We start from the raw sequence: 27,505 nt of genomic DNA on the forward strand, positions 1-27,505 counted from the left end.
GGTGCCCACCACAGTGACCTACCCCTCAAATGTCACTGCCCTGGTGTGTCACCATCATTGTCACCCGCAGGTTTTCGGAGTCGTGCTTTTTGGACACGGATGGCCAAGCCACCTGTGACGCCTGCGCGCCCGGTTACGCTGGCCGCCGCTGTGAGAGGTGGGTGAGGGGTGTCCCTATAACCCTCCCCCCAACCTGAGACCCCCAACCCATCACCCATCCATCCCCGTAGGTGCGCCCCAGGCTATGAGGGAGACCCCATCCAGCCGGGTGGCAAGTGCACCCCGATTGGTGAGTGGTGGGAGCTGGTTGTGGGGTGCCCCCTCCCCCATCCAAGGGTGCCCCCCCACCCATGGGTGCCCCCACCCTCACCCTCACTGCCTGCAGGCCAGGAGCTCGTCAAGTGTGACACCCGCGGGGGCAAGGACGATGCCGGTGGCAAGTGCCGCTGCAAGGTGCGGGCAGGGCATGGCGGGGGGGCTGGGTGTTCCCATCCCCCGCGGCACCCAGTCCGATCCCTGAGGCACCCAGTGTGCCCCCCCCATGAGACCCAGTCTGATCCCTGGGGCACCTATCCCATATGGGGATCCCACCCCCATAGCCCCTATTCTCAGCGCCCCCCCTGAGGTATCCAGTCCAATCCCAGCAGCACCCCATCTTATCCCACACAGCACCCAGTCTGCTCCCTGGGGCACCCAGTCCGATCCCCCATGGCACCTATCCTGACCCCCCAATGGCACTGAGTCCATGGTACCCGGCCTGATCCCCCCAGCACCCATGCCGCCCCTTCCCAAAGCACCCGGTCCGATCCCTGGGGTACCCAGTCCCACCCCTCCCACAGCACCCCTTCCCACACCCCCAGCACCGAACCTGACACCCCCCCCCGCCCCAACACCCAGTCTCATCCCTGGGGCACCCAGTACTCGTCCCCACCAGCACCCGTTCCCATCCCCCGTGGCACCCACCTCCCCACCCTGCTGTACCATGTCCCGGTCCCCCAGCGGGTCCCACCCTCCCCGGTACCCCCACCCGTGGCACCCACACCCTGGCACCCCCACCCACGGCGCCCACCCCCTGCAGCCCAACGTGCGGGGCCGGCTGTGTGACGCTTGCGCCGCCGGCACCTTCCACCTGAGCGCGGCCAACCCCGACGGCTGCCTGCAGTGCTTCTGCATGGGCGTCTCGCGGCACTGCGCCAGCTCCGCCTGGCACCGCCACCAGGTACCGCGTGGGTGCAGCCGGGCTGTGCCGGGCCACCCTGCGTCATCTCGTGCCGCATCTTGCCGTGTTGTGTCATGATATGGTGTTATATGCCATGCTCTGCCGTGCCGTGTTGTGTTACGGCGTGCTGTGCCGTGCCATGTTGTGCCATGCCACGTCATCCTATGTCATGCTATGCCATGCTGTGCCATATAGTGCCTTGCCATGCCATGCTGTGCCATATAGTGCCATGCCATGCTGTGCCATATAGTGCCTTGCCATCCTTGCTGTGCCATGCCACGTCATCCCATGTTATGCCATGTTGTGTCATGTTGTGCTGTGCAATGCCATGTTGTGCCATGCTGCACCTTATAGTGCCTTTGTCATGCCATGCCACGTCATGCCATGTCATGCCATTGCATGTTGTGTCACGTTGTGCTGTGCAATGCCACGGTGTGCCACGTCATGCCATGTCGTGCCATGGCATGGTGTGTCACGTCGTGCCGTGCAATGCCACGGTGTGCCACGTCATGCCATGTCGTGCCATGGCATGGTGTGTCACGTCGTGCCGTGCAATGCCACGGTGTGCCACGTCATGCCATGTCGTGCCATGGCATGGTGTGTCACGTCGTGCCGTGCAATGCCACGGTGTGCCACGTCATGCCATGTCGTGCCATGGCATGGTGTGTCACGTCGTGCCGTGCAATGCCACGGTGTGCCACGTCATGCCATGTCGTGCCATGGCATGGTGTGTCACGTCGTGCCGTGCAATGCCACGGTGTGCCACGTCATGCCATGTCGTGCCATGGCATGGTGTGTCACGTCGTGCCGTGCAATGCCACGGTGTGCCACGTCATGCCATGTCGTGCCATGGCATGGTGTGTCACGTCGTGCCGTGCAATGCCACGGTGTGCCACGTCATGCCATGTCGTGCCATGGCATGGTGTGTCACGTCGTGCCGTGCAATGCCACGGTGTGCCACGTCATGCCATGTCGTGCCATGGCATGGTGTGTCACGTCGTGCCGTGCAATGCCACGGTGTGCCACGTCATGCCATGTCGTGCCATGGCATGGTGTGTCACGTCGTGCTGTGCAATGCCACGGTGTGCCACGTCATGCCATGTCGTGCTGTGCCATATGGTGCCATGCTGTGCTGTACTTTGCTGTGCAACATTGTGTTATGCTACATAGTGCCATGTCGTGCCGTGTTGTACTGTGCCATGCCATGGAGTGCCATGCCATGCCTCGCTGTGCCATGCCGTGCCATGCCATGTTACACTGTGCCATCTCATGCATTGCTATGCCATGCCATATAGTGTTGTGCCGTGCCTTGCTGTGCCATACTGTACCGTGCCGTACTGTGCCGTGCCGTGTCCACCGCCAAGCCCCTTCTCGCTCTCCTTGCAGGTCCTTCTCACGGCTGAGGAGACGCCGGTGCTGAGCCTGGCCAACCCGGCTGGCACGCAGACGGTGGGCGATGGCATCCGCTTCTCCTCCCCGCGGGAGCTGCTCTTCGCCGCCTTCCCCACGCTGCCCCGTGACGTCTACTACTGGGTGCTGCCCGCGCCCTTCACCGGTGACAAGGTGCCAGCACCAGGGCCGGCTGGGGGACAAGCTGGGTGTCCCCAAGCCCAGCTGAGCCTCCCTGCATCCCGCCCCGCAGGTGACATCATACGGTGGTGAGCTGCGGTACGTGGTGACGCATCGGGCACTGGTGGGTGCCCAACCTTTGCTGCACCAGCCGGATGTCCTGCTGCAGGGCAATGGCATCCTCCTGAAGCACTTCTCTGATGCCAACCCCCCCTCCGGCGTCCCCACCGCTGTCACCGTGCCCTTCCGTGAGGTGAGGACCGGTGGGTGTCCCTCTCCTTCCCTGGGATGGGGTTGGGGACATGGTGGTCACTGCCTGGTTGTGCCCGTAGCATGCCTGGCGACGGACGGACGGGCGCGATGCCACCCGGGAGCATCTCCTGATGGCTTTGGCTGACATTGACCTCTTCATGATCCGGGCGTCCTACTCGGATCAACCGGAGGAGAGCAGGTACCAGGGACAGGGCAGGGGACGCTGGGGACATGGGGGCAAGGGCAGGCAGGGCAGTGGGGACCTCCTGTCTCGCCCCACAGACTGGCCGATGTCAGCCTGGATGTGGCAGTGCCACATGCCACCGGCCGCCCGCCCGCGCTGGAGGTGGAGGATTGCGCCTGCCCAGATGGTTACCGCGGTGCCTCCTGCCAGGTGAGACCCTCAGTGTCCCCTCACCTCAGCGTTGGCAACACTGAACAGTGGCCCACCCCCTTGTCCCCGCGTCCCCTCCATAGGACTGTGACACCGGCTACACCCGCAGCACTGCAGGGCTCTACCTGGGCACGTGTGAGCCGTGCCAGTGCCACGGCCACGCTGCCGAGTGCCACCCTGAGACTGGCGTCTGCCAGGTGAGCTGGGGACAGTGGGAGGACACCCCGGGGACCCCCGTGGCAGTGCCACCGATGCCATCGCCCCACTCCTTTGCAGGGCTGCCGGGATCACACGGAGGGCGCCCAATGTGACAAGTGCCAACCCGGCTACTACGGTGATGCCACCCGGGGTACCCCGGGTGACTGCCAGCCCTGTCCTTGCCATGGACCCCACGGTGACACCCAGTAGGTGCCACCCCCTGGTCCCCTACATCCTTGGGGACACCTGGCAGGGTCTCAGCCACCCCGTGTCCCCTCCGCAGGGTGACAAAGAGCTGCTTCGAGGACACAGATGGGCAGCCCACCTGCAGCGCCTGTGCCCCAGGACACAGCGGGCGCCTCTGCGAGAGGTGCCAAGGGAACCCGGGCTGGGGGCTGGGGGTGGGTTTTGGGGTGCAACCCCCCCACCATTGGCTTTTTTTGTCCCCCCACCCCGTAGGTGCTTGCCTGGGTATGTGGGGGACCCGCTGAGGGGAGAGCTGTGCCGAGGTGAGTGGCATGCTGAGGGGACAAGGTGGTGTCCCCTGTGGTGGCACTGAGGGGGGGTTACGCCTAACCTGCTGTGCGTCCCCCCGCCCAGAGCCGGGTGTCCCCAGCGGGCAGTGCCAGTGTGACCCACGCGGCAGCACCGGCGAGGGCTGTGACGCTGACGGGCAGTGCCGCTGCAAGGCGAGTCCTGAGTCGTCCCCCCAGCGTGTCCCCAAGCCCTGGGAGAGGGTGACAGGGCGATGTCACCCCCGCCCCATGTCCCCCCCCAGGCCAATGTGGAGGGTCCCCGCTGTGCCACCTGCCGTCCCCACCATTTCCACCTGAGCGCCGGCGAGCCGGCTGGCTGCCTGCCCTGCTTCTGCATGGGCATCATCCAGCACTGCGCCAGCACCGCCTACGCCCGCGGCACCGTGAGTGACCCCTGCCACGTCCCCAGGGTGTCCCCACATGTCCCCAGCCCCGCTCACCGGTATCCCCATCCCACAGGTCCGGACGCCCTTCGCTGCCGGTGATCCCCAGGGATTCGCCTTGGTGAACCGGCAGCGCAGCACCCGGGTGGGCACCGGCTTCAGGGTGGAGCCGGGCACCCCCCAGCCCCGCTTGACCTACGACCGTTTTGGGGAGCTGCCCCCCGACTCCTACTACTGGCAGCTGCCGCACCCCTACCAGGGGGACAAGGTAAGGGGGGCGTCACCCGGGGACAGGGACAGCCGGCTGGCTGGAGCAGCTGCCCCACGGGCAGCCCGGGAGGGGGAGGTGGGCTCAGCCTGCCGTCGCCTGCCTTTCCTTTTTTCCCTTTTTCTCCCTTGTCTTTTTTTCCTGCCTTTTCCTTTTTTCTCCTTTTCCCCCCCTTTTTGCCCCTCTTTCCCCCGCACTTCTTGCCTCTTTCCCCCGCACTTCTTGCCTCTTTCCCCCCCCTTGCCTTGCCTCTTTCCCCCCCCTTGCCTTGCCTCTTTCCCCCCCCTTGCCTTGCCTCTTCCCCCCCCCTTGCCTTGCCTCTTCCCCCCCCCCTTGCCTTGCCTCTTCCCCCCCCCTTGCCTTGCCTCTTCCCCCCCCCCTTGCCTTGCCTCTTCCCCCCCCCTTGCCTTGCCTCTTTCCCCCCCCTTGCCTTTGCCCCCCCCCCTTGCCTTTGCCCCCCCCCCCTTGCCTTTGCCCCCCCCCCCTTGCCTTTGCCCCCCCCCCCTTGCCTTTGCCCCCCCCTCCTTGCCTTTGCCCCCCCCTCCTTGCCTTTGCCCCCCCCTCCTTGCCTTTGCCCCCCCCTCCTTGCCTTTGCCCCCCCCTCCTTGCCTTTGCCCCCCCCCTCCTTGCCTTTGCCCCCCCCTCCTTGCCTTTGCCCCCCCCTCGCTTGCCTTTGCCCCCCCCTCGCTTGCCTTTGCCCCCCCCTCGCTTGCCTTTTGCCCCCCCTTTCCTCTCCATGCTTCCCCCCCCTCCCTTTCCTCTACTCCCTTCTTTTTTCCCTTTCCTCATCCCTGCCATGTCCCACCACCTTCCCCCCCTCTCCCCGCACAGGTGGGCTCCTACGGCGGGCGCCTCCGCTACACCCTGACCTACACCCCGGGGGGGCAGGGAGCCCCCCTGCCCGATGCTGACATCCAGATCACGGTATGGGGGTGCCTGGAGCCGGGGGGGACACACACAGGGTGCCACCAGGACCCCCACTGACCCCTTATATCCACAGGGCAACGACATCACGCTGGTGGCGTACCATCCCGACCTGCTGCTACGGGCACCCCAGACCTTCGAGATTGTTTTTCGGGAGGTAGGGGGGGGCAGGTGGCTTTTGTCCCTGATGTCCCCCATCCCCACGGCGTGGTGACCCCCCCTTCTGCCCGCAGCAATACTGGCAGCGGCCGGATGGGCAACCAGCGACGCGGGAGCATCTCCTGATGGCTTTGGCAGACCTGGATGAGATCCTCATCCGAGCCACCTACTCCACCAGCACCGCCGCATCCAGCATTGCTGACATCGCCATGGATGTGGCTGTGCCCCCCCAGCCCGGCCTCCCCCCAGCCCCCGAGGTGGAGGAATGCCGCTGTCCCCCTGGGTACCACGGGCTGTCCTGCCAGGTGAGCCCCCAGCATCCTCCCCCAGCATCCTCCCCCCCTTCACAGTGATATCTGGGGGGGGTCACAACACTGAACCCCCCCCCCGGCCCCGGCAGGATTGTGCCCCCGGGTACACCCGCACCGGGGGGGGGCTGTACCTTGGGCACTGCGAGCTCTGCGAGTGCAACGGCCATTCAGAGAGCTGCCACCCCGAGAGCGGCGTCTGCTCCGTAAGCTTCTGTATTACACAGGATTTTGGGGGGCTGGGGTCTCATCCCAGCCTAGACCCCTCCAATTTGTGTGTCCCCCCCCAGGGATGCTTGCACAACACAGCAGGGGACTTCTGTGACCAGTGTGCCCCTGGTTTCTACGGGGATGCCACCGCCGGTACCCCTGAGGACTGCCAGCCCTGCGCCTGTCCCCTCCCGTACCCCGAAAACCAGTGAGTGCTGGCGCCAGGGCTGGGGGGGGGCCAGGAAGGGGACGCCCCCCCACCTCACCCTGTTCCCACAGGTTCTCCAGGACCTGTGAGAGCCTGGGGGGCGGCGGGTACCGCTGCACCGCCTGCGAGCCAGGCTACACCGGGCAGTACTGCGAGCGGTGAGGGCTGCGGCCAGCACCCCCAAATCCCCCCCCACCATGGGCTCACCCCCATATACCGACCCCGATGGGCTCACCCCTGTAAGATCCACCCCGATGGGCTCACCCCTGTAAGATCCACCCCTGTAAGATTCCACCCCACTATACCTGCCCTGAAGTGCTCACCCCGATGTGCTCACCCGCATACACTCACCCCCATAGACCTGCCCCAATACCCACCCTGATGGGCTCCCCCCGATAGACCCATCCCAAAGTGCTCACCCTGATGGGCTCACCCCAATGTACCAAGCCCCGTATACCCACCCTGATGGGCTTAACCACATGCTCACCCCAATGTACGCACCCCAATAGACTCACCCTGATATGCTCACCCTGATATACCCACCCCTACGAGCTCACCCGGATATACCCACCCCGATATACCCACCCCGATATACCCACCCCGATGTGCTCACCCCGATATATGCACCCCTACGAACTCACCCCGATATACCCACCCCGATGTGCTCACCCCGATATATGCACCCCTACGAACTCACCCCGATGTGCTCACCCCGTGCTCGCCCCATACCCACCCCTACGAGCTCACCCTGATGTGCTCACCCTGATGTGCTCACCCCGATATATGCACCCCTACGAGCTCACCCGGATATACCCACCCCGATATACCCACCCCGATGTGGTCACCCTGATGTGCTCACCCCAATATATGCACCCCTACGAGCTCACTCCGATATACCCACCCTGATGTGTTCACCCCGATATATGCACCCCTACGAGCTCACCTGGATATACCCACCCCGATGTGCTCACCCCGATGTGCTCACCCCGATGTGCTCACCCCGATGTGCTCACCCCGATATATGCACCCCTACGAGCTCACCCGGATATACCCACCCCGATATACCCACCCTGATGTGCTCACCCCAATATATGCACCCCTACGAGCTCACTCCGATATACCCACCCTGATGTGTTCACCCCGATATATGCACCCCTACGAGCTCACCTGGATATACCCACCCCGATGTGCTCACCCCATACCCACCCCTACGAGCCCACCCCGATGTGCTCACCCCGATGTGCTCACCCCGATATATGCACCCCTACGAGCTCACCCGGATATACCCACCCCGATGTGGTCACCCTGATGTGCTCACCCCAATATATGCACCCCTACGAGCTCACTCCGATATACCCACCCTGATGTGTTCACCCCGATATATGCACCCCTACGAGCTCACCTGGATATACCCACCCCGATGTGCTCACCCCATACCCACCCCTACGAGCCCACCCCGATGTGCTCACCCCGATGTGCTCACCCCGATATATGCACCCCTACGAGCTCACCCGGATATACCCACCCCGATATACCCACCCCGATGTGGTCACCCTGATGTGCTCACCCCAATATATGCACCCCTACGAGCTCACTCCGATATACCCACCCTGATGTGTTCACCCCGATATACGCACCCCTACGAGCTCACCTGGATATACCCACCCTGATATACCCACACCGATGTGCTCACCGCGATATATGCACCCCTACGAGCTCACCCGGATATACCCACCCTGATGTACCCTACCAACCCTTATAAGCTCATCCCAATACACTGACCCCAATATACCACCCCAGTGCACCCACCCTGATGGGCTCACCCCTAAATATGCACCCCCAGATGCTCCCACTGCTCCCCCCTCCCCTGCGCACCCCAATACCCACTCACCCCCTTTTCCCTGGCAGCTGCGCGCCCGGCTACATGGGTGACCCCACGGTGCGCGGGCAGGCGTGCATCCCGGTGGGCTCCCCACTGCCACTGGTGGTCCGCATCCACCCGCCGCGCACCACGGTGGCCCAGGGCAGTGCCGTCACCCTGCGGTGCCAGGCCAGCGGCGAGCCCCCCTTCTATTACCACTGGACGCGAGAAGATGGGCGACCCCTCCCCAAGGGCGCCCAGAGTCGGCGACAAGGTATTGAGTGGCTTTGCAGGGGTGGACTGAGGTGTCCCCAAGGGGGGGACACATGGGGTGTCACCCACGTGTGTGTCCCCCCCTAGATGAGGAGCTGCACTTTGCCAGCATCCAGCCCTCTGATGCCGGTGTCTACGTCTGCTCCTGCCGCAACCTACGGCACAGCAACGCCAGCCGCGCCGAGGTCATTGTCACCGGTAGGTCCTTGTCACCGAGGCAGGGGCGCACACGGACGGAGGGGAGGAGTGGGGCTCAGCTCTCCCATCCCCACAGAGACCCCTAGCAAACCCATCACTGTCACTGTGGAGGAGAAGCGAGTGCAGCGGGTGAAGCCCGGGGCTGATGTCACCTTTGTCTGCACTGCCAAGAGCAAGGTGAGCCAAGGGGACACCCTTGGGAGCCTGTGGGGACATGCAGGGTGCACAGGGACACCCCTGGGTGCTCCCTGGGCCATGCAGAGCATGGGGACACCCCTGCATGCTCATCTACTCACTCGGGGCGTGTGAGCACCCTTGGGTGCCCATGGGGACGTGCGGGACACAGGTGTGCCCTTGGATGCCCACCTGGCTGTGCAGGACATGCAAGCACCCCTGGGTGCCCCCAAGGCCCTGTAAGGCATGTGGACACCCTTGGGTGCCCACCTGATCCCACAGAGCAGAGGGACACTCCTGGGTACCCCAGGGGTCACGCAAGGCACAGGGACACCCCTGGGTGCCCATCCAGCCATATGGACCCCCCCAGCACCCTCAGGTGCCCATGTGCCCCTATGGGGCACCCCAACGCCCCTGGGTGCCCACCTCTCCTCCGTGGGTTGCCTAGGCAGGCTTGCAGCCCCCCCATCCCCAGCAGACAGCCCCCCTGTGTGCCCATCCCTGTGGCCTCAGGCCTCTCTCTCCCCGCCAGTCGCCCGCCTACACCCTGGTGTGGACGCGGCAGAACCACGGGACGCTGCCGGCGGGCGCTGTGGACTTCAACGGCATCCTCACGCTGCGCAACGTGCGGCCCGAGGACGCTGGCGTCTACATCTGCACCGGCTCCAACATGCTGGACATGGACGAGGGCACCGCCACGCTCTATGTCCAGGGTGAGCCCGTGGGGCACCCGGGCACCAGGGGGATGGGCATGTTCAGTGCCTGGGCACTGGGGTTGTGGGTGCACTCAGTGCTCAGGTGCCGGGGTGATGGGCGTGCTTGGTGCCCAGACGCTGGGGTGATGGGCACACTCAATGCGCAGACATTGGGGTGGTGGGCATGCTTGGTGCCCAGATGCTGGGGTGATGGGCACACTCAATGCCCAGGCGCTGGGGTGATGGGCACACTCAATGCCCAGGCGCTGGGGTGATGGGCACACTCAGTGCCCAGGCGCTGGGGGGGTGGTGGGCACATTCAGTGCCCAGATGCTGGGGTGATGGGTGCACGCAATGCCCAGATGCTGAGGTGACAGGCAGGCTCACCGCCCAGATGTTGGGGCAGCAGGCATGCTCACTGCCTAGATACTGGTGTGATGGGCATGCTTGGCCCCCACCCACTGGGGCGATGGGATTGCTTGGTGCCGAGATGCTGGGGTGATGGGCACGCTCCCCTGAGACCCTCACCCTTTTGCAGCCCCTTCAAAGACCCAGATGTTTTATGGACCTGTTGAGTTTATGGAGGGGCACAGACCAGGTAAGTCACCGCTGGGGGGGTCCGGGGGAATCCACGTGCTCCCCTCGCCCACTGCATGCTGGGGTTCCACTGTGCACCCCACTACCAGCCGTGCCACGCTGCCCCCCTGCTTCCCACTGCCTGGGGCCAGCATTTGGAGGGGGGGGCCCTGGCGAGCCCTGAGCCCCACTCCTGGCTCTCGCCACAGCCGGCACCGCCGCTGCCCCCACCGCTGCCGTGGAGCCGGCACAGCTGAGTGTGGCACCGGGGCAACCGGCAGAGTTTCGCTGTGTGGTCACCGGCAACCCCCTGCCCACCCTGGAGTGGCTCGGTAGGTGCCCACAGGGGCTGGTGGGGACACACACCAGCACTTGGCTTGGGGACATGGCAACCAGGCGTGACGCTGGGCTGTGTCCCCCAGGCACGCTGCCGCCACGGGCGGTGGTTCAGGGTGGGACGCTGCGTTTCGGTGCTGTGGAGCCCGCCGACGAGGGGTACTACGCGTGTCGGGCACGCAGCAGCGCCGGGCAGCACACGGCGCGTGCCTTCCTCCACGTGCAAGGTGAGCATCGTCTCCATCATCCCTGTTGTCCCCATCGTCCAACCCCATCATTCCATTGCCCCCGTCGTTATCATCTACATCATCCCTGTCACCACCATCATCCCTATCCTTGCTATCATCTATGATCACCCCCACTGCCTTCATCATCCCTGTCACCTCTGTTGTCCTCATCATCCCTGTCAATCACCCACCATCGTCCCCATCGTCTGCATCATCCTTGTTACTCCCACTGTCCCAATCACCATCATCATCCCCGTCATCATCATCCCTGCCATCTCCCATTGTCCATCCCTCCCATCACTCCCACTGTCCCCATCACCCTCACTGTCCCTATCATCCCTGTCATCATCATCCCTGCCATCTCCCGTCGTCCATCCCCCCATCACTCCCACCGTCCCCATTGTCCCCATCACCCCCATTATCCTCATCATCATCATCCCTGCCATCTCCCGTCATCCATCACCCCATCATCCCTGTCAGCCCCATCACCCCCACTGTCCCCATTGTCTCCATCATCCCCATCACTGCCACTATCCTGATTGTCCCCATCATCCCTGTCATCACTATTGTCTCTGCCTGTCACCCACCATTGTCCCTGTCATCCCCATCTTCCTCATCATCTGCATCACTCGTGTCACTCCCGTTGTCCCCATGGCACCCCACCCCCCGGTGCTGCGCTGACCCCCCCGCTTCCCTCAGCCGCCAGTGCACCCCAGGTGCAGGTGAGCCCGGAGCGGACAGAGGTGCAGGAGGGCTCCACGGTGCGGCTCTACTGCCGGGTCTCGGGGTCACCCACTGCCACCATCACCTGGGAGAAGCAAGGGGGGACTCTTCCACCACAGGTGAGCCAGGTGCTGGCACCCTTGGGTGCTTGCAGGGGGGTGTGGGTGCACCGTGGGTGCACTCACACCCACCCTCGTGCCACAGTCCCGCGCCGAGCATGCCGACATCGCCACGCTGGTCATCCCTGCTGTGACAGCAGCTGACGGTGGCATCTACCTCTGCGTGGGCACCAGCACCGCTGGCACAGCCCGCGCTGCCATCGAGGTGGCAGTGGTGCCAGGTGAGGGACACTGGTGGTGGTTGGGGATGGTTTGGGGGGGCCACAACCCACCCGTGTCCCCCCTTTTCCTCTCTGCAGCATTGGCGCCGCCTGTCCGCATCGAATCCTCGTCCCCATCTGTTACCGAGGGACAGACCCTGGACCTCGACTGCCTGGTGGCAGGATCTGGCCCTGCCACCGTGATGTGGTACAAGCGCGGTGGCTCCCTGCCTGCCGGCCACCAGGTAAGACACGGGCAGCATGGGCAGCACTCCAAATCCTGCCCTGTCCCCCCTCTACATGACACCGATGGATGTCCCCAACCCCAGGTTTCAGGGTCCCGGCTTCGTGTCCCCCACGTCACGGCAGCTGATTCAGGGGAGTACGTGTGCCGGGCGAGCTTGGGGACCACCGTCCGGGAGGCATCTGCCATTGTCACTGTTGTAGCTGGAACTGGCTCATCCTATGGTGAGACTGGGCTCGGTGGCACCGGGGGATTCTGGCAGGTCCCGGACAGGCTGGTTATGGCTCTGTCCTCCCCACCAGGGCCACCAGCTTCAGGTGTCCCCGTCCGGATCGAGGCGTCCTCATCCACCGTGGCCGAGGGACAGAGCCTGGACCTCAACTGCATGGTGGCTGGGCAGGGACAGGCCACCATCACCTGGTACAAGCGCGGGGGGGCCCTCCCAGCCAAGCACCAGGTAGGGGACCCTGGAGGGGAATGTCACCGACAGGGGTGGTTGGGGTGGCTGCATGGCCCCATGCAAGCCCAGCTGGCACTTGGGCACTTGGCCAAGCTTGAGCAGTCCCATGCAAGCCCCAGCAGCCCCATGGAAGCCCACGTGGCCCTGGTGACCCCCGTGTCCCCTCCCCACAGGTGTCTGGCTCCCGGCTGCGGCTGCTGCAGGTGACAGCGGCTGACTCGGGCGAGTACGTGTGCCGGGTGACCAGCGGGGCCACCACCAAGGAAACTGCTGTCATGGTGACAATCCAGCCCAGCGGTGCCAGCGCCTACTGTGAGTGGGGACAGGGGGTGACAGTGCCAGCTGCGGATGTCCCCACATGCTGTGGCACTGAGTCATGTCTCACATGCTTATGCCGGTGGGGCTCTGCCATGGTCACCAGTGTCACCCTCTCGTCTCGGTCCCCAGCTCCGGGCAGCACGCCCCCCCTGCGCATCGAGTCACCGTCCTCTGCCGTGGCCGAGGGACAGACCCTGGACCTCAACTGCGTCATCGCCAGCCCCGCACAGGCCACCGTCACCTGGTACAAGCGCGGGGGGTCCCTCCCGGCCAAGCACCAGGTAGGGGAGGTGGAGGGACATGTCCCCAGGGGGTGGTTGGGATCAACCCATGGCCCTGTGCAAGCCCCAATGGACCCGTGCAAGCCCCATGGAAGCCCAGTGGCCCTGGTGACCCGTGTGTCCCCTCCCTGCAGGTGTCCGGCTCCCGGCTGCGGCTGCTGCAGGTGACAGCGGCTGACTCGGGCGAGTATGTGTGCCGGGTGACCAGTGGGGCCACCACCAAGGAGACCTCCATCATGGTGACGATCCAGCCCAGTAGTGCCGGTGCCTACTGTGAGTGGGGACAGGGGACGTTACCCATGAGGGGTGACACTGTCCTGCTGTGTCCCCAGATCTGGGACAAATCGCTCCTTAGGGAAGCCACCCATGTGTGCGCCCATCCCAGCTTCCTGGGCTCTTGGTGTCCCTTGGAGGGTCACACATGGTGGTGACCACTGTCCCTGACCTTCTTGGTCCCCAGCCCCGGGCAGCACTACGCCCCTGCACATCGAGTCCTCGTCCTTGTCATCCCCTGTGGCCGAGGGACAGACCTTGGACCTCAACTGTGTCATCGCCAGCCCCGCACAGGCCACCGTCACCTGGTACAAGCGCGGGGGGTCCCTCCCGGCCAAGCACCAGGTAGGGGACGTGGAGGGTCATGTCTCCAGGGGGGTGGTTGGGATCGACCCACAGCCCTGTGGAAGCCCAAGTGACCCCATGGAAGCCCATGTGGCCCTATGCAAACCCAAGTGACCCTATGGAAGGCCATGTCGCTTGTGCAAGCCCAGGTGGCCCCATGCAAGCTCATGTGGCCTCATGCAATCCCAGATGGCCCCGTGCAAGTGCTGATGGCCCTGTGCAAGCTCTTGTGGCCCTGGTGACCCATGTGTCCCCTCCCCGCAGGTGTCCGGCTCCCGGCTGCGGCTGCTGCAGGTGACAGCGGCTGACTCGGGCGAGTACGTGTGCCGGGTGACCAGTGGGGCCACAACCAAGGAGACCTCCATCGTGGTGACGATCCAGCCCAGCGGTGCCAATGCCTACCGTGAGTGGGGACAGGAGGGGACAGGGGACCAAGGGACTGTTCCATAGTCCTTGGAGTGACCCTTCCATCTCTGTCCCCAGCCGCTGGTGTCACCCCACCTGTGCGCATCGAGTCCTCGTCCTCCTCCATGGCTGAGGGACAGACCCTGGATCTCAACTGCATTGTGGCCGGGCAGGGACAGGCCACCATCACCTGGTACAAGCGTGGTGGGTCCCTCCCAGCCAAGCACCAGGTAGGGGACCCCAGAGGAGCATTTTGGGGTGGAACAGGGATTTTTTGGGGTGTTGAGGGGTTTGTGTCCCCCTTTTCACATCTGTCACCCCCGCAGGTGTCGGGCACCCACCTGCGCATCCCCCAGGTGACAGCGGCTGATTCAGGAGAGTACGTGTGCCGCGTGACATCAGGCGGCGTCACGCACGAGACGTCCCTCATTGTCACCATCCAGACTGGTGCTGGCTCCTCTTACGGTACTGGGAACGGGTGGGAGGTGACACGTGGACACCATGGAGACACGGTGGCTGCCCCCGCTGACCCCACTGCCATCCCCAGCTGTCGGGGTCACACCGCCGGTGAGGATCGAGACCTCCTCTGCCTCCGTCACCGAGGGACAGACCCTGGACCTCAACTGCATGGTGGCAGGACAGGGCCACCCTCATGTCACCTGGTACCGGCGCGGGGGAGCTCTGCCCCCCAACAGCCAGGTGGGACGCTGGGGAGATGGCATCACCCTGCAGGGCACAGCCCCGTATCAGGCACTGTTGTGTCCCCAACTTGTCACCTCTCCTAGGTGTCAGGGACCCGCCTGCGCCTTGTCCAGGTGGCGGTGGCCGATTCAGGGGAGTATGTGTGCCGGGTGACCCTGGGGACCGTCACACAGGAGGCATCTGTCATTGTCACTGTGCCCGGCGGTGCTGGCACCTATTACTGTGAGTGCAAGAGGGCAGTGCTTGGGGACAGAAAGGTGCCACCTCAGTGACAAACGTCCCCTTTCTCTGTCCCCTCCCCAGCCTCCGGTGTCTCCCAGCCCCTCCGCATCGAGTCCTCATCCTCAGCCATCGCTGAGGGACAGACCCTGGACCTCAACTGTGTGGTGGCAGGATCCAGCCCTGCCACAGTGACATGGTACAAGCGCGGTGGCTCCCTGCCCGCTGGCCACCAGGTAGGGCACAGGGGGGGCTCACCCCGAATTTGTCCCATCCTCTGCTCTTTGGTGCTGACTTGTCCCCAAATTGTCCCCTCCGAGGTGTCGGGCACCCGCCTGCGCATCCCCCAGGTGACAGCGGCTGATTCGGGGGAGTACGTGTGCCGGGTGACGTCAGGCGGTGTCACGCACGAGACATCCCTCATCGTCACCATTGATGACGGAGCCAGCCCATCCCACCGTGAGTGCCACCCTTTGGGGGGACGGGTCCCCACCAGTGCCCAGGACCAGTGGGGACATTTGCCCTTAACTCTGCCCGTACAGCCACCGGTGTCACGCCGCCCATCCGCATCGAGTCCTCGGCATCCTCTGTCACCGAGGGACAGACCCTGGACCTGGACTGTGTGGTGGCCGGGCAGGGACAGGCCACCATCACCTGGTACAAGCGTGGGGGTCCCCTCCCAGCCAAGCACCAGGTAGGTGGGGACACTGGTGCAGTGGCAGACAGTGGCCATGCGTGGCTGGTTGATGCCATCACCTCCTGCCATCATGTCCCCAGGTTTCGGGGTCCCGCTTGCGGCTGTCCCAGCTCTCAGTGGCTGATTCGGGGGAGTACGTGTGTCGGGCAGACACGGGCAGCTTCTCCCGTGAGGCCACTGTCACTGTCACCGTCACCTCCCGGGACAGCTCCAGTTACCGTGAGTGAGGCCATGGGGGCGAGGGAGGATGCCGAGGGGAGATGGGGGACATGGATGACCTCATGGCTTCCCTGTCCCTTTGTCCCTACAGGTCTGCAGAGCCCCATCATCTCCATTGACCCACACAGCATGGCGGTGGCACCAGGCGAGGATGCCACCTTCAAGTGCCGTGTCCACGACGGCGCCCGGCCCGTCAACGTCACTTGGCGGATGGGACCTGGCCAACATCTCCAAGGTATGGTGGTCCCCAGGGTGGCCCTGGCATGGTCTCCAGGATGGCCTTGGTGCTGATGGCCCCTCCTTGCCCAGACAATGTGAAGATCAGCCCCAATGGCTCCGTCATCTCCATCACCGGCGCCCATGTGGGCAACCAGGGTGCATACCACTGTGTGGCCTCCAACCGCTTCGGCGTCGCCAGCAGCGTCGTCAACCTCCTGGTGCAAGGTGCGAGGTGGCCAGGGTGGCCCTGTCCCTGTTCCCATGTGCTCCAGATGTCCCTGGTGTGGTGGTGTCCCCATCCCCATGTCCTCCATGTGCTCCAGATACCCCTGGGGTGATGGTGTCCCCATACCCATGTCCTCTCCACGCTTCGGGTGCTCCTGGAGTGGTGATGTCCATGTCACCATGCTGATGTCCTCCAGGTGCCCCTGGGATGATGGTATCCCCATGCCCATGCTGACATCCTCCCCATGCTCCGCATGCCCTCAGGGTGGTGGTGTCCTCATGGCCATGTCAACATCCTTACTTGGCCCCATGCTGATGTTCTCCTCTTTCTCCAGGTGCCCCCACGGTGTCAGTGATGCCACCAGGCCCTGTGACAGTGAAGGAGGGCAAATCCCTCAGCCTGGAGTGCCTTGGCCGGGGCGAACCCCGGCCGCTGGTGCGCTGGAGCCGGCTGGGCTCCCGGCAGAAGGTGGAGCACCAAACGCTGCTGCACATGGACAGCCAGGCCATCCTGCAGGTGAGCAGGGCACCCTGGGGTGCCAGGGGGTGCCTGGTACTCGCTAACCCACCCTGTCCCCCCCTCCCCAGCTTTCACCAGCCAAGCTGGAGCATGCCGGGACCTACGTCTGCACGGCACACAGCGCCCTGGGTTCGGCACAAGCCCGGGTGGATGTCCATGTGGTGACGGCGCAGTCGCACCCTGGGGCCCCTGAGGTCACCGCGCCATCCACTGTCACTGTGGTGGCTGGGGACACCGCAACGCTGCACTGCACAGCCAGAGGTACAGGGAGGCTGGAGGCTGGTGGCGGAGGAGGGGTGTCGTGCCGCGGTACCCTGACACCACGGTGACGGGCACCGGCGTTGCCTGTAGGTGAGCCAGCACCGCGGATCGAGTGGTCAAAGCTGCGGGCACCCCTGCCCTGGCAGCACCGGGTGGTGAACGGCAGCCTGGTCATCCCCCGCGCCGCGCAGCAGGACTCGGGCCAGTACATCTGCAACGCCAGCAGCCCCGCTGGCTTTGCCGAGGTCTTCGTCACCCTCGACGTGGAGAGTAAGGGCGGGGTGGGGGGTGTCAGGGTGCCCCTGGGCCCCTCCTGCCATCTGCACTGTTCCCTTCACCCCTGATGTTGCCATCACCCATCCTTGGCTCCTCTCTGTCCTTCCTCCGCACGCGGCTATCTCCATCACTGCTCCCACCCATCGAGCCCTGCCTCGTGGATCCATCCTCACTCCATCCCGACACTTCCTGCTCTCCATCTCTCAAGCTCCAGCATCCAGCCCTTCCCATGGATGTGTCTGTCTGCTTGTCCCGTCCCAGTGCACACCTGTCTCTCTCCTCCATCCATCCCCTATTCACGGATCTGTCCATCACTCATCCATTCCAGCTCACACCCATCTCTCCATCTCCTTTCACACACCTCCATCCATCTCTTCCTCATGGATCCATCTGTTTCTCCTTCATCCCGGCACATGCCCATCTCTCCTCTAAAACTCCTCCATCCACCCCTGCCTGGTGGCTTCATCCATCACTCAGCCCTCCCAGCTCACACCCATCTCTCCACCTCCTCTCACACCCCTCCATCCATCCATCCATCCCATCCCATCCTTTGTGGATCTGTCTGTCTCTGGTCCAGCCCAGCCCATGCCCACCTCCATCCCCACCCACACCTTCCCATCGCTGCCCTCCTTGCCCTGCTGACCCGTTCATTGCCCCATCCTGGCTGTGGCTGGGCACTGACGGTACCGGCCGTCCCCGCAGCACCACCGTACGCCACCAGCCTGCCGGAGGAGACCGCGGTGCGTGCCGGTGATGCGCTGCAGGTGCAATGCCTGGCCCATGGCACCCCACCGCTGCTCTATGCTTGGGACAAGGTCAATGGCAGCCTCTCGGCCCGCGCCATCCACCGTGCCGGCCTCCTCCGCATCAGCCCGGTGTTGCCCGCCGATGCTGGCACCTACCGTTGCCTCGTCACCAACCGCGTTGGCACTGCTGAGAGCTTCGCTCACGTGGCCGTTCACGGTGAGCCCCCGCCGCAACGGGGACGGTGCGCGCTGGGGATGCCGGGTACCATCAGGGCTTTGTGTCTTGCCCAGGGGATGCTGGTGATGGTGGTGATGCCGGCGGCGGTCCCTTGACGGTACGGATAACGCCGGGGAGCCTCGTCAAGGGGGTGGGCAGCACCGCCGAATTTGCCTGCACCGTCTCGGGGGACCCCCGGGCACGTCTGGAGTGGCTGAAGGATGGCGGGGAGCTGCCCTCCAGCCACAGCGTGCGGGATGGGGTGCTGCGGTAAGGAGTGGGGGGCAGGGCAGTGGGATCCCCCCTGGGGTCCTACAGCCCGGTTGTGTCCCCACACCCCGGCTGTGTCCCCCCAGGATGCCGGAGCTGGCGTGGGGGGCGCAGGGGGTGTACGTGTGCCGGGCCAGCGCCCCGGGCAGGCAGGCGGAGGACAGGGCCACCCTCACCATCCAGGGTAGGAATGCACCCGTGCGCTGGGAAATGCCGGCACCTCCCAACCTGTCCCCCACCAACACTGGCACCCCGGTACCCCCATCTCCCCCATGCCCTTGGGCACCCTGGTACCCCACATTTCCCTACACCCATGGGCATCCTGGCACCTGACATCCACCCACGTACCCCCTATTTCTTCTCACATTGATGGGCACCCTATTACCCCCCATCTCTCCCAGTGCCCATGGGCACCCTGGTACCCCTCATTTCCCTACACCCATGGGCACCCGGGCACCCCCCATCACTCACTGCACCCCCCATACACTCCCATGCCCCCTATTTCTTCTCACATTGATGGGCACCCTAGTACCTCCCATCTCTCCCAGTGCCCATCCAAATCTCTCTCCATGCCCACAGGCACCCCAATACCCCCCACCTCTCCTCAGGTTTGTGGGCACCCTGACACCTCCAATCTCTCCTCACACCCACAGGCACCTCGGTATCCCCCATCTCTCCCCAAACCTTAGAGCACCCTGGTACCCCCGCCATCTCTCCCCATGCCCATGAGCACCCCAATACCCCCAGTCTCTCCCTGCACCCATGGCTGCCCCAATGGTCTCCCCATGCCCTCGAGCACCCTGTTTCTCCCCATCTCTCACTCCTCTGGTTGGCACCCCCGACCACAATGCCTCCTTGTGCCAGGGGGGGCCCCCAAAACCCCACTGTCCCCCCCAAGCTCTCCCCAGGGCCCTGATCAACATTCGGACGGCGGTGCAGACGGTGCTGGCGGGGATGGCGGTGGAGCTGGAGTGCCTGGGCTTGGGTGAACCCCGTCCCCACGTCACCTGGAGCAAAGTGGGGGGCCATATCCGACCCGGGGTGCTGGTCCGCGCCGGCACCCTCACCATCGAGCGGGTAGAACGGGCAGATGCTGGGCAGTACCGTTGCACCGCCACCAATGCTGTGGGCACCGTGCAGTCCCACGTCATCCTCCATGTTCAGGGTGAGGATGGGCACACGGAGCTGGGGACGCACATGGTGTCACTGCGGGGTGGTGATACCTCCGTGTGTCCCCAGCTGCCCCCCAAATCGCCGGGCAGCCGGAGGTGAAGGAGGTCTCAGTGGGTTCAGCGGCTGTTTTGCCCTGCTTGGCATCTGGCTTCCCAGTGCCGGAGATCACCTGGAGCAAGGTGAGGTGGAGGGATGCAGGGATGGGGATGCAGGGTCGGGGGGGCACCCCATGGGTACTGACCCCCAACCTGCTCTGCCGCAGCTGGAGGGGGAGCTGCCGGCAGGTGCCAGGGTGGAGGGGAATGTTTTGACGCTGCCGGCCGTGCACCATGAGGATGCTGGCGTCTACGCCTGCGCTGCCACCAACCACCGCGGCCAGGAGACTGCTTACTATGTCCTCAAGGTCCGAGGTGAGGATGGATGGACAGATGGATGGACGGGGCGTGGGGGGGAACGTACTCCCACCCCTCCTGACTCTGCCATCCCTGCAGAGCGCCTGGTCCCCTATTTCGGGCAGACGCCCCGCTCCTTCCTCCCCCTGCCCACCATCAAGGATGCCTACAAGAGGTTCGAGATTGTCATCACCTTCCGACCTGATGCTGCTGATGGTGAGCACTGACGGGAGCCCCATGTCCCCTCCGTGTCCCCTCCATGTCCCTTCCACATCCCCTCCATCGTTTTCTCCTCCCTTCCCTCTCCATTCCTCCATCCTTCCATCCCTCCATCCATCCTCCCTTCTCCATCCTTTGGCTCCCATTCTCTATTCATCTGAACCCACATACACCTTATGGGGGGTTTCTCCTCCATCCTGGGGGTATTTTGGGGACTCCCAGTATGTGACCCCCTCCCCAAGGTGGGGACCACCCTGCCTGACCCACTGCCACCCCACAGGGCTTCTCCTCTATAACGGGCAGCGGAAAACCAGCGGCGCCGACTTCATCTCCTTTGGTTTGGTGGGCGGCCGCCCTGAATTTAGGTGAGACCCATCAGTGGGTGCTATGGGGAGGGGGGGGAGAAATGGGTGCCAGCACCCACCCACACCCCTTGTACCCCCCAAAAATAAGGTTTGATGCTGGTTCGGGCATGGCCACCATCCGGCATCCAACGCCGCTGCAGTTGGGCGAGTACCACACCGTCCGTCTGCTCCGCAACCTCACCAGGGGTTCGCTGGCACTGGATGGGCACCCCCCCATTAATGGGACTTCCCAGGTATTTTTTTGGGGGTGTGTGTGTTGATGTGTATTGGGTGGGGGTCAGGGTGCTGGAGGTGGTTCCCACCTGCCTGTGCCTGCAGGGGAAGTTCCAAGGGCTGGATCTGAACGAGGAGCTGTACCTGGGGGGGTACCCCGATTTTGGTGCCGTGGCTAAGACAGGGCTCAGCCGTGGATTTATGGGTGAGTGGCGGGTTTTTGGTGGGCGCCGGGTGGAGGGGCTGAGCCATCCTGTCACTCCCTCCACCCCATCACCATCCCTCCATAGGATGCGTTCGCCAGCTCCGCATCCAAGGGGAGGAGGTGGCTTTTGGGAACATGGACCTGCAAGCACACGGTGTCACCAGTTGTCCCACCTGCCAGGACCAGCCGTGCCAGGTGAGGATGGGGGCTGATGCCCACCCATCGCCACACATCCCCACCTATCGCTGACACCCATGTCACCCCCTCTAGAATGGCGGCGTGTGCCAGGATGCCGAGAGTGGCACCTACATCTGCCGCTGTCCCCCTGGCTTCACCGGCAGCAACTGCGAGTACTCGCGGGCTTTGCATTGTCACCCAGGTAGGTGCCTGTACCCTGGGGATGTCACCCCAATGTCCCTCCCTGGATGGGTTCTCATGACTTGTCGCCCTACAGAGGCATGTGGGGCTGATGCCACCTGCGTCAACCGGCCGGACGGGCAGGGCTATACCTGCCGCTGCCACCTGGGCAAGGCTGGGGAGAGGTGCACCGAGGGTGAGCACGGCTGGAGACACAGTGACAGGGCTGGCACTACCTTGGGGACATGGGCGTGGGATGGGCAGCACCCCAGGGGGATGGACATCGGGCTGGCACCACCTTGGGGACATGGGCATGGGATGGGGACTGCTGTGGGGAGGTGAGCACAGGGCTGGGTCTGCCCTGGGGACATGGGTGCAGGATGGGGAGCACCCCAGGGACATGGGCATGGGGCTGGGACGGCCCTGGGGACATGGGCGTGATGGGGACAGGAGATTAGGTGCCATCTGGGGAGATGGTCACTGGGGAGATGGGCGTCATGGACATGGTGGAGATGGGCCATTGGGTGTCACCCCAGGGAGATTGGCACGATGGGGATGGGTCATTGGGGACCACCCTAGGGACACAGGCTGAGGACCACAGTGGGGAGATGGGCACAGGCCTGGGGACCATGCTGGCGACAGGGCTGGGGAGCACCCTGGGAAGATGGTCACAGTGGGGCTGGAGGCTGGGGTCCTATGGCTGGGCGCTGATGTGAGGGTGCTGCAGGCGAGGCGGTGAGCGTGCCATCCTTCGGTGAGGCGGGCGCCTTCGTCTCCTACCCACCCCTCACCAACGTCCACCACGAGCTGCGGGTGGAAGCCGAGTTCCTGCCGCTGGCACCCGACGGGCTCCTGCTCTTCAGTGCCGGCAAAGCCGCCCCCGTTGAGGACTTTGTCGCCTTGACCATGGCTGGTGGCCACCTCGAGTTCCGCTATGAACTGGGCTCAGGTGGGCTGGCGTGGTGACAGGGTCCTGGTGGCACTGAGGGGGGGGAGGGGGGCTGGTGGCACCGAGGACCCTGGGTATAGGTGGGGTGACCTGGTATTCCCAGCATCTACTGGCATCATTGGGGTCCCCTGGCACCACTGGAGCCCCCAAGTGTCACCAAGAATCCCTGGCATCACTGTGGTCCCTTGGCATCACTAGGGTCCCCAAGTGTCACTGGCATCCCTTGGCATTGTTGGGGTCCCCAAGCATCACCAGGATCCTCTGGCACCACTGGGGTCCCCAAGTGTCACCAGGGCCCCTTGGCCTCCTTGGGCTCCTCAGGTGCTGCTGTGTCCCCAGACACCACTGGGGTCCCTCTGGTGTCACTTGGGTCCCCTGGCATCATGGCACTGGGGTCCCTGCCCTGGCAGCAGCCGGGTCCCCAGATGTCACCAGGGTGCTCGGACATCAGTGGGGAGTCCCTTGGTGTCACTGTGGTCCCCTGGCATCACCCATGTTCCCAGGCACTGCCAGTATCCCCAAGCATCGCTGTCACACCACCAGGGTCTCCTGGCATCCCTTTGGTCCCAGATGCTGCCAGTGTCCCCAGGCATCAGTGGGGTCCCCCAGCATCACCCAGGGCACCTCTCTGCTCCCCAAGCATCCCTGGTGTCCCGCATCCCCTTGTGATGCCACCATCCTGTCCCCCCAGGCCCAGCAGTGCTCCGGAGCACTGAGCCGGTGACACTTGGCCACTGGCACCGGGTGACAGCCGAGCGGGTGCACAAGGATGGGACGCTGGTGGTGGATGACGCCGCCCCGGTGAAACGCTCCTCGCCCGGCAAGAGCCAAGGTCTCAACCTCCGCACCCCCCTTTACCTGGGGGGCACCGAGCCCCCCCTGCGCCCCCCAACCAACACCTCCTTCCGGGGCTGCATTGGAGAGGTGAGACCCCCTGAATCCAACCTGAGTGCCCAGGTCCCCTCGCTGGGGGAGGGAGGCTGGGGGCTGATCCCCCCCTCCCCGGTGTCCCCCCAGGTCTCCATCAATGGGAAGAAGGTGGATTTGTCATACAGCTTCCTACGGAGCCGTGGCGTGGGGCAGTGTGGGCAGCGCTCGCCCTGCCTGCACGCTGCCTGCCTGCACGGGGGCCGCTGCCTGCCCCTGCCGGCTGGCACCCCTGCCTACCGCTGCCTCTGCCCCCCCGGCTTCAGCGGTGAGGCCCACACCGGGGCGCACACGCGTGCAGTTGGCATGTGCATGCATGCAGAGCATGCGTGTGCACTGTGGGTGCAAGTGTGCTGCGTATTGGGCATGCTGGGCATGTGTGTGTGCGGTGCATGAGTTTGCTGTGTGCACATGTGTGCTGGGCATGTGTGTGTGCAGTGCATGCCTTTGCTGTGTGTGCATGCGTTTGTGTGCACATGTGTGCTGTGTGTGTGCGGTGCATGTGTTTGCTGTGTGCACATGTGTGCTGGGGGTGTGCGTGCAGTGCATGCGTTTGCCGTGCGTGCATGTGAGCTGCAGATGTGTGCGCTGTGCACTGTGTGCACACGTGTTTTGCAAGTGGCGTGTGTGATGCGTGCATGCAGGGGTGCTGGGAACACCTGTGTGCACACTTTGCAAGTGGGTGCATTTGCTGCATGTTCACACAGTATGAGATCATACTACATATGTGCTGCACATGCACGTGTGGTGTGTGCAGTTGGCATGCGTGCTATGCACTGGCTGCAGTTTGCACGAGTGTACATCTGCCATGTGTGCGTTTATACATATGCATATGCTGTGTGCATAGTTTTCACACGTGCATGGTGTGCAGGAGCATGCGCAGCGTGCAGGAGCGTGCAGCGTGGCTGCTGTGCGTGCTGTGTGCACACACGCCTCATGTGCATGTTTACCCTGCACACACACGTGTGCAAGGGGAACTCCCGGTGCAGCAGGTGAGCTGAGAGGATCTGACCACCCTCACCGCTGCCTGTGTCACCTGGTGTCCCCTTCTGTGTGCCCAGGGCCACGCTGCGAGCAGGAGGAGGACCGCTGCCTGCACCGAAACCCCTGCCTGCATGGCGGCACCTGCAAGGGCAACGCCTGCCTCTGCCCACAGGGCTACACTGGCCCTTACTGCCAGCACAGTGAGTCAGGGGATGCTTGGGGACACTTGGGGACATGGGGGGGAGGGGGCAAGCATGTGCCACCCCCTCCCCACCCTCCCTTTGCCTGCAGGCTTGGCACTGGTGGAGCTGGAGCAGGACTGGCAGGAAGGCAGCGGGGGTGGCGGTAGGTCCCTGCACCCATTTTCCCCCCTTCTTGCACCCAAAAGTGATGCTGTGGGCGTGGCAGCTGGGCGTGGGCCCCCCCCCCTCATCCTCTCTCTTTCCCCCCAGATGCCCCAGGACAGTTCAGCGCCACTTTCCAGGACGGCTCCTACCTTGCCCTGCCTGGGCAGCTCTTTCCCCGGGGGGTGAGCGACACTGGGGACAGGGCCCCTCTGAGCAGGGTGCTGCACCCCCACCCGTGGCATTGCCTGGGGAGTTGCACCACTTCCCATGGGCTGCACCTACCACAGCGTTGCACCCTTCCCATCATTGCACCATTTCAGCATTGCACCCTTCCCCTAGCATTGCGCCCATTGCAGCGTTGCACCCTTCCCCTAGCATTGCGCCCATTGCAGCGTTGCACCCTTCCCCTAGCATTGCGCCCATTGCAGCGTTGCACCCTTCCCCTAGCATTGCACCTGTTCCCATGCCATTACACCCTCATAAGGTGCTGCACCCCCTCCCGCAGCATTGCACCCTTCCTACCGTGTTGCAGCCATCATGCCATTGCACCCCTTCCAGCAGCATTGCACCCATCGTGGTGTTGCACCCATCGCAGCATTGCATCCTTCCTGGAGTGCTGCACCCTTCCTTCCTATAGCATGGCACCCTCCCAGGGTGCTGCACCCATTGGGCCATTGCAGCCTTCTTGGGGTGCTGAACCTTTCCCAGGGTGCTGCACCCCTCGTGCCGTTGCACCATCCCGGGGTGCTGCACCCACCAAGCCATCCCCCTCTCCTCGCAGCCCACCCGAGGCGCCTGAGAGCATCGAGCTGGAGCTGCGGACGGGCAGCGCCGACGGGCTGCTGCTGTGGCACGGGGCGGTGAGCGGGGAGGGGACCAGGGTGCTGAGCCCCCTGAGGGTGGGGGTCAGGGTGCACCCCACCCCGCTCACCGCCCCACTGCACCCACAGGAGCCCGGCGAGGGTGGCAAAGCCAAAGACTTCATTGGCCTCGGCTTGAAGGACGGGCACCTGGTGTTCAGGTGAGTGGGGGGACACGGTGTCACCTCAGGGTGCCCTGTGCCACCCAAGGGTGCTGATCCCATGTCACCTTGAAGCTACCAGCTGGGCAGCGGCGAGGCCACCATCATCTCTGAAGACCCCATCAACGATGGCGAGTGGCACCGCGTGGTGGTGACGAGGTGGGTGGGGGTTGGGGCAGGGGGAGGGGTGGGGGGCGGGATGGGGGTCAGGGTGGGTGCTGATGGGTGCCGTGCAGGGAGGGCCGCCGCGGGCAGCTGCAAGTGGATGGGGAAGAGCCGGTGAGCGGGGAGTCGCCGGGAGCCAACATCATGGCCAACACCCAGGGCAGCATCTTCGTGGGTATGGTGGCACCTGGGGGACGGGGGGGGCACAGGGGGGGCCATGGGTGGGCCATGGGGTGGGATGGAACAGGGCATGACATGGGATGGGACATGGGTTGGGATGTGTCATGAGGCATGGAACGAGACATCTGATGGGACACAGAATGGGACATGGGCTGCATCGTGGGACATAGAGTGGGACAGGGGGTGGGACACAGGAGGTGGGACAGGGCACACATGGGATAGGACACAGGATGGCCATGGGACAGGGCACAGGGTGGGACATGGAATGGGACGCCTGATGTGACATGGGGTGGGACATGGGATGGGACACGTGATGGGACACCTGATGGGACCTGATGGAACATAGAATGGGACACCTGATGGGACACAGGGTGGGACATGAAATACACATGAGACGGGACACGTGATGGACATGGGGTGGGGACACCTGATGTGACACGGGCTGGGCAGAGGCGGGTGGCACAGGACCCCCCCGCACACCCTGTGCCCCCCCCCCCAGGCGGAGCCCCAGACCCCCGCAGCCTGACGGCCGGCAAGTTCTCCTCGGGCATCACCGGCTGCCTGCGGGGGCTGGCGCTGGCGCCCCCCGGCACCCCCCGGCACCCCATCGACCTGCGGCACGGTGCGGTGGGGGGCTCCCCCGCCCCCCCCCTGCCCCTCCTAACCCCCCCCAGCCTCTTTGGGGGGATTGTGGCCAATTTTACTCTTTTCCAAAAAAACCAAGCCAGGAGGAAACGGTGCTTCGCTGCCCCGGGGAGACTCCGGGGGGGGGGCCGGGACCCCCAAAAATGTTTACACCCCCCCCCACCGGCACCCCGAAGCTGTGCCGGGGTGGCCGGGCCGCCTGGATGCCCCCCAGGGTGGCAGCGGGGTGGGGCGCGAGGGACAATCGGGGTGCTGGCGGGGACCCCCGCGGGGACAGCTATTAAAGGAGAGAGAACCAGTGCGGCTGCGTGTCTGGGGGTGCGCCGGGGGTGGGGGGGCTGGGTAGTATGGAACGTGTGGTATGGGGGGGTGTAGTACTGGGGAGTATGGAACATATGGTATGGGGGGGTATGGTACCAGGGAGTATGGAATGCATGGTATTGGGGGGTATGGGGA

The 27,505-nt window shown here is 64.4% G+C and overlaps 1 protein-coding gene across 1 annotated transcript in view; it reads left to right on the forward strand.

Moving 5' to 3' along the window:
* Positions 1 to 27,424, forward strand: part of HSPG2 (heparan sulfate proteoglycan 2) — a 33,513-nt gene extending 6,089 nt beyond the window's left edge. Inside the window, 73 exon segments of the mRNA XM_055799932.1 lie at positions 71 to 157; positions 231 to 289; positions 386 to 453; positions 1,079 to 1,219; positions 2,606 to 2,782; positions 2,862 to 3,041; positions 3,121 to 3,239; positions 3,323 to 3,434; positions 3,518 to 3,631; positions 3,711 to 3,838; positions 3,916 to 4,002; positions 4,092 to 4,141; positions 4,233 to 4,321; positions 4,411 to 4,551; positions 4,628 to 4,819; positions 5,651 to 5,743; positions 5,820 to 5,900; positions 5,977 to 6,207; positions 6,303 to 6,416; positions 6,501 to 6,628; positions 6,700 to 6,786; positions 8,537 to 8,763; positions 8,850 to 8,960; positions 9,037 to 9,137; positions 9,667 to 9,847; positions 10,368 to 10,427; positions 10,615 to 10,737; positions 10,828 to 10,968; positions 11,668 to 11,810; positions 11,896 to 12,031; positions 12,110 to 12,255; positions 12,340 to 12,478; positions 12,557 to 12,711; positions 13,448 to 13,586; positions 13,774 to 13,931; positions 14,196 to 14,334; positions 14,415 to 14,566; positions 14,663 to 14,801; positions 14,884 to 15,035; positions 15,122 to 15,260; positions 15,342 to 15,493; positions 15,578 to 15,716; positions 15,800 to 15,951; positions 16,035 to 16,173; positions 16,265 to 16,408; positions 16,483 to 16,617; positions 16,953 to 17,134; positions 17,206 to 17,398; positions 17,489 to 17,668; positions 18,377 to 18,637; positions 18,712 to 18,907; positions 18,994 to 19,091; positions 19,806 to 20,072; positions 20,147 to 20,259; positions 20,343 to 20,490; positions 20,572 to 20,688; positions 20,972 to 21,056; positions 21,145 to 21,289; positions 21,375 to 21,474; positions 21,560 to 21,669; positions 21,745 to 21,853; positions 21,929 to 22,027; positions 22,559 to 22,780; positions 23,472 to 23,704; positions 23,798 to 23,975; positions 24,769 to 24,891; positions 24,983 to 25,036; positions 25,144 to 25,218; positions 25,819 to 25,898; positions 25,989 to 26,059; positions 26,135 to 26,218; positions 26,296 to 26,399; positions 26,904 to 27,424. Coding sequence (XP_055655907.1) covers positions 71 to 157; positions 231 to 289; positions 386 to 453; positions 1,079 to 1,219; positions 2,606 to 2,782; positions 2,862 to 3,041; positions 3,121 to 3,239; positions 3,323 to 3,434; positions 3,518 to 3,631; positions 3,711 to 3,838; positions 3,916 to 4,002; positions 4,092 to 4,141; positions 4,233 to 4,321; positions 4,411 to 4,551; positions 4,628 to 4,819; positions 5,651 to 5,743; positions 5,820 to 5,900; positions 5,977 to 6,207; positions 6,303 to 6,416; positions 6,501 to 6,628; positions 6,700 to 6,786; positions 8,537 to 8,763; positions 8,850 to 8,960; positions 9,037 to 9,137; positions 9,667 to 9,847; positions 10,368 to 10,427; positions 10,615 to 10,737; positions 10,828 to 10,968; positions 11,668 to 11,810; positions 11,896 to 12,031; positions 12,110 to 12,255; positions 12,340 to 12,478; positions 12,557 to 12,711; positions 13,448 to 13,586; positions 13,774 to 13,931; positions 14,196 to 14,334; positions 14,415 to 14,566; positions 14,663 to 14,801; positions 14,884 to 15,035; positions 15,122 to 15,260; positions 15,342 to 15,493; positions 15,578 to 15,716; positions 15,800 to 15,951; positions 16,035 to 16,173; positions 16,265 to 16,408; positions 16,483 to 16,617; positions 16,953 to 17,134; positions 17,206 to 17,398; positions 17,489 to 17,668; positions 18,377 to 18,637; positions 18,712 to 18,907; positions 18,994 to 19,091; positions 19,806 to 20,072; positions 20,147 to 20,259; positions 20,343 to 20,490; positions 20,572 to 20,688; positions 20,972 to 21,056; positions 21,145 to 21,289; positions 21,375 to 21,474; positions 21,560 to 21,669; positions 21,745 to 21,853; positions 21,929 to 22,027; positions 22,559 to 22,780; positions 23,472 to 23,704; positions 23,798 to 23,975; positions 24,769 to 24,891; positions 24,983 to 25,036; positions 25,144 to 25,218; positions 25,819 to 25,898; positions 25,989 to 26,059; positions 26,135 to 26,218; positions 26,296 to 26,399; positions 26,904 to 27,424 — 10,168 coding nt within the window.
* Positions 27,425 to 27,505: the final 81 nt, after the last annotated feature.

This window comes from Falco peregrinus, chromosome 3 (assembly GCF_023634155.1).
Source record: "Falco peregrinus isolate bFalPer1 chromosome 3, bFalPer1.pri, whole genome shotgun sequence".
In the NCBI taxonomy this organism is placed as follows: Eukaryota; Metazoa; Chordata; class Aves; order Falconiformes; family Falconidae; genus Falco; species Falco peregrinus.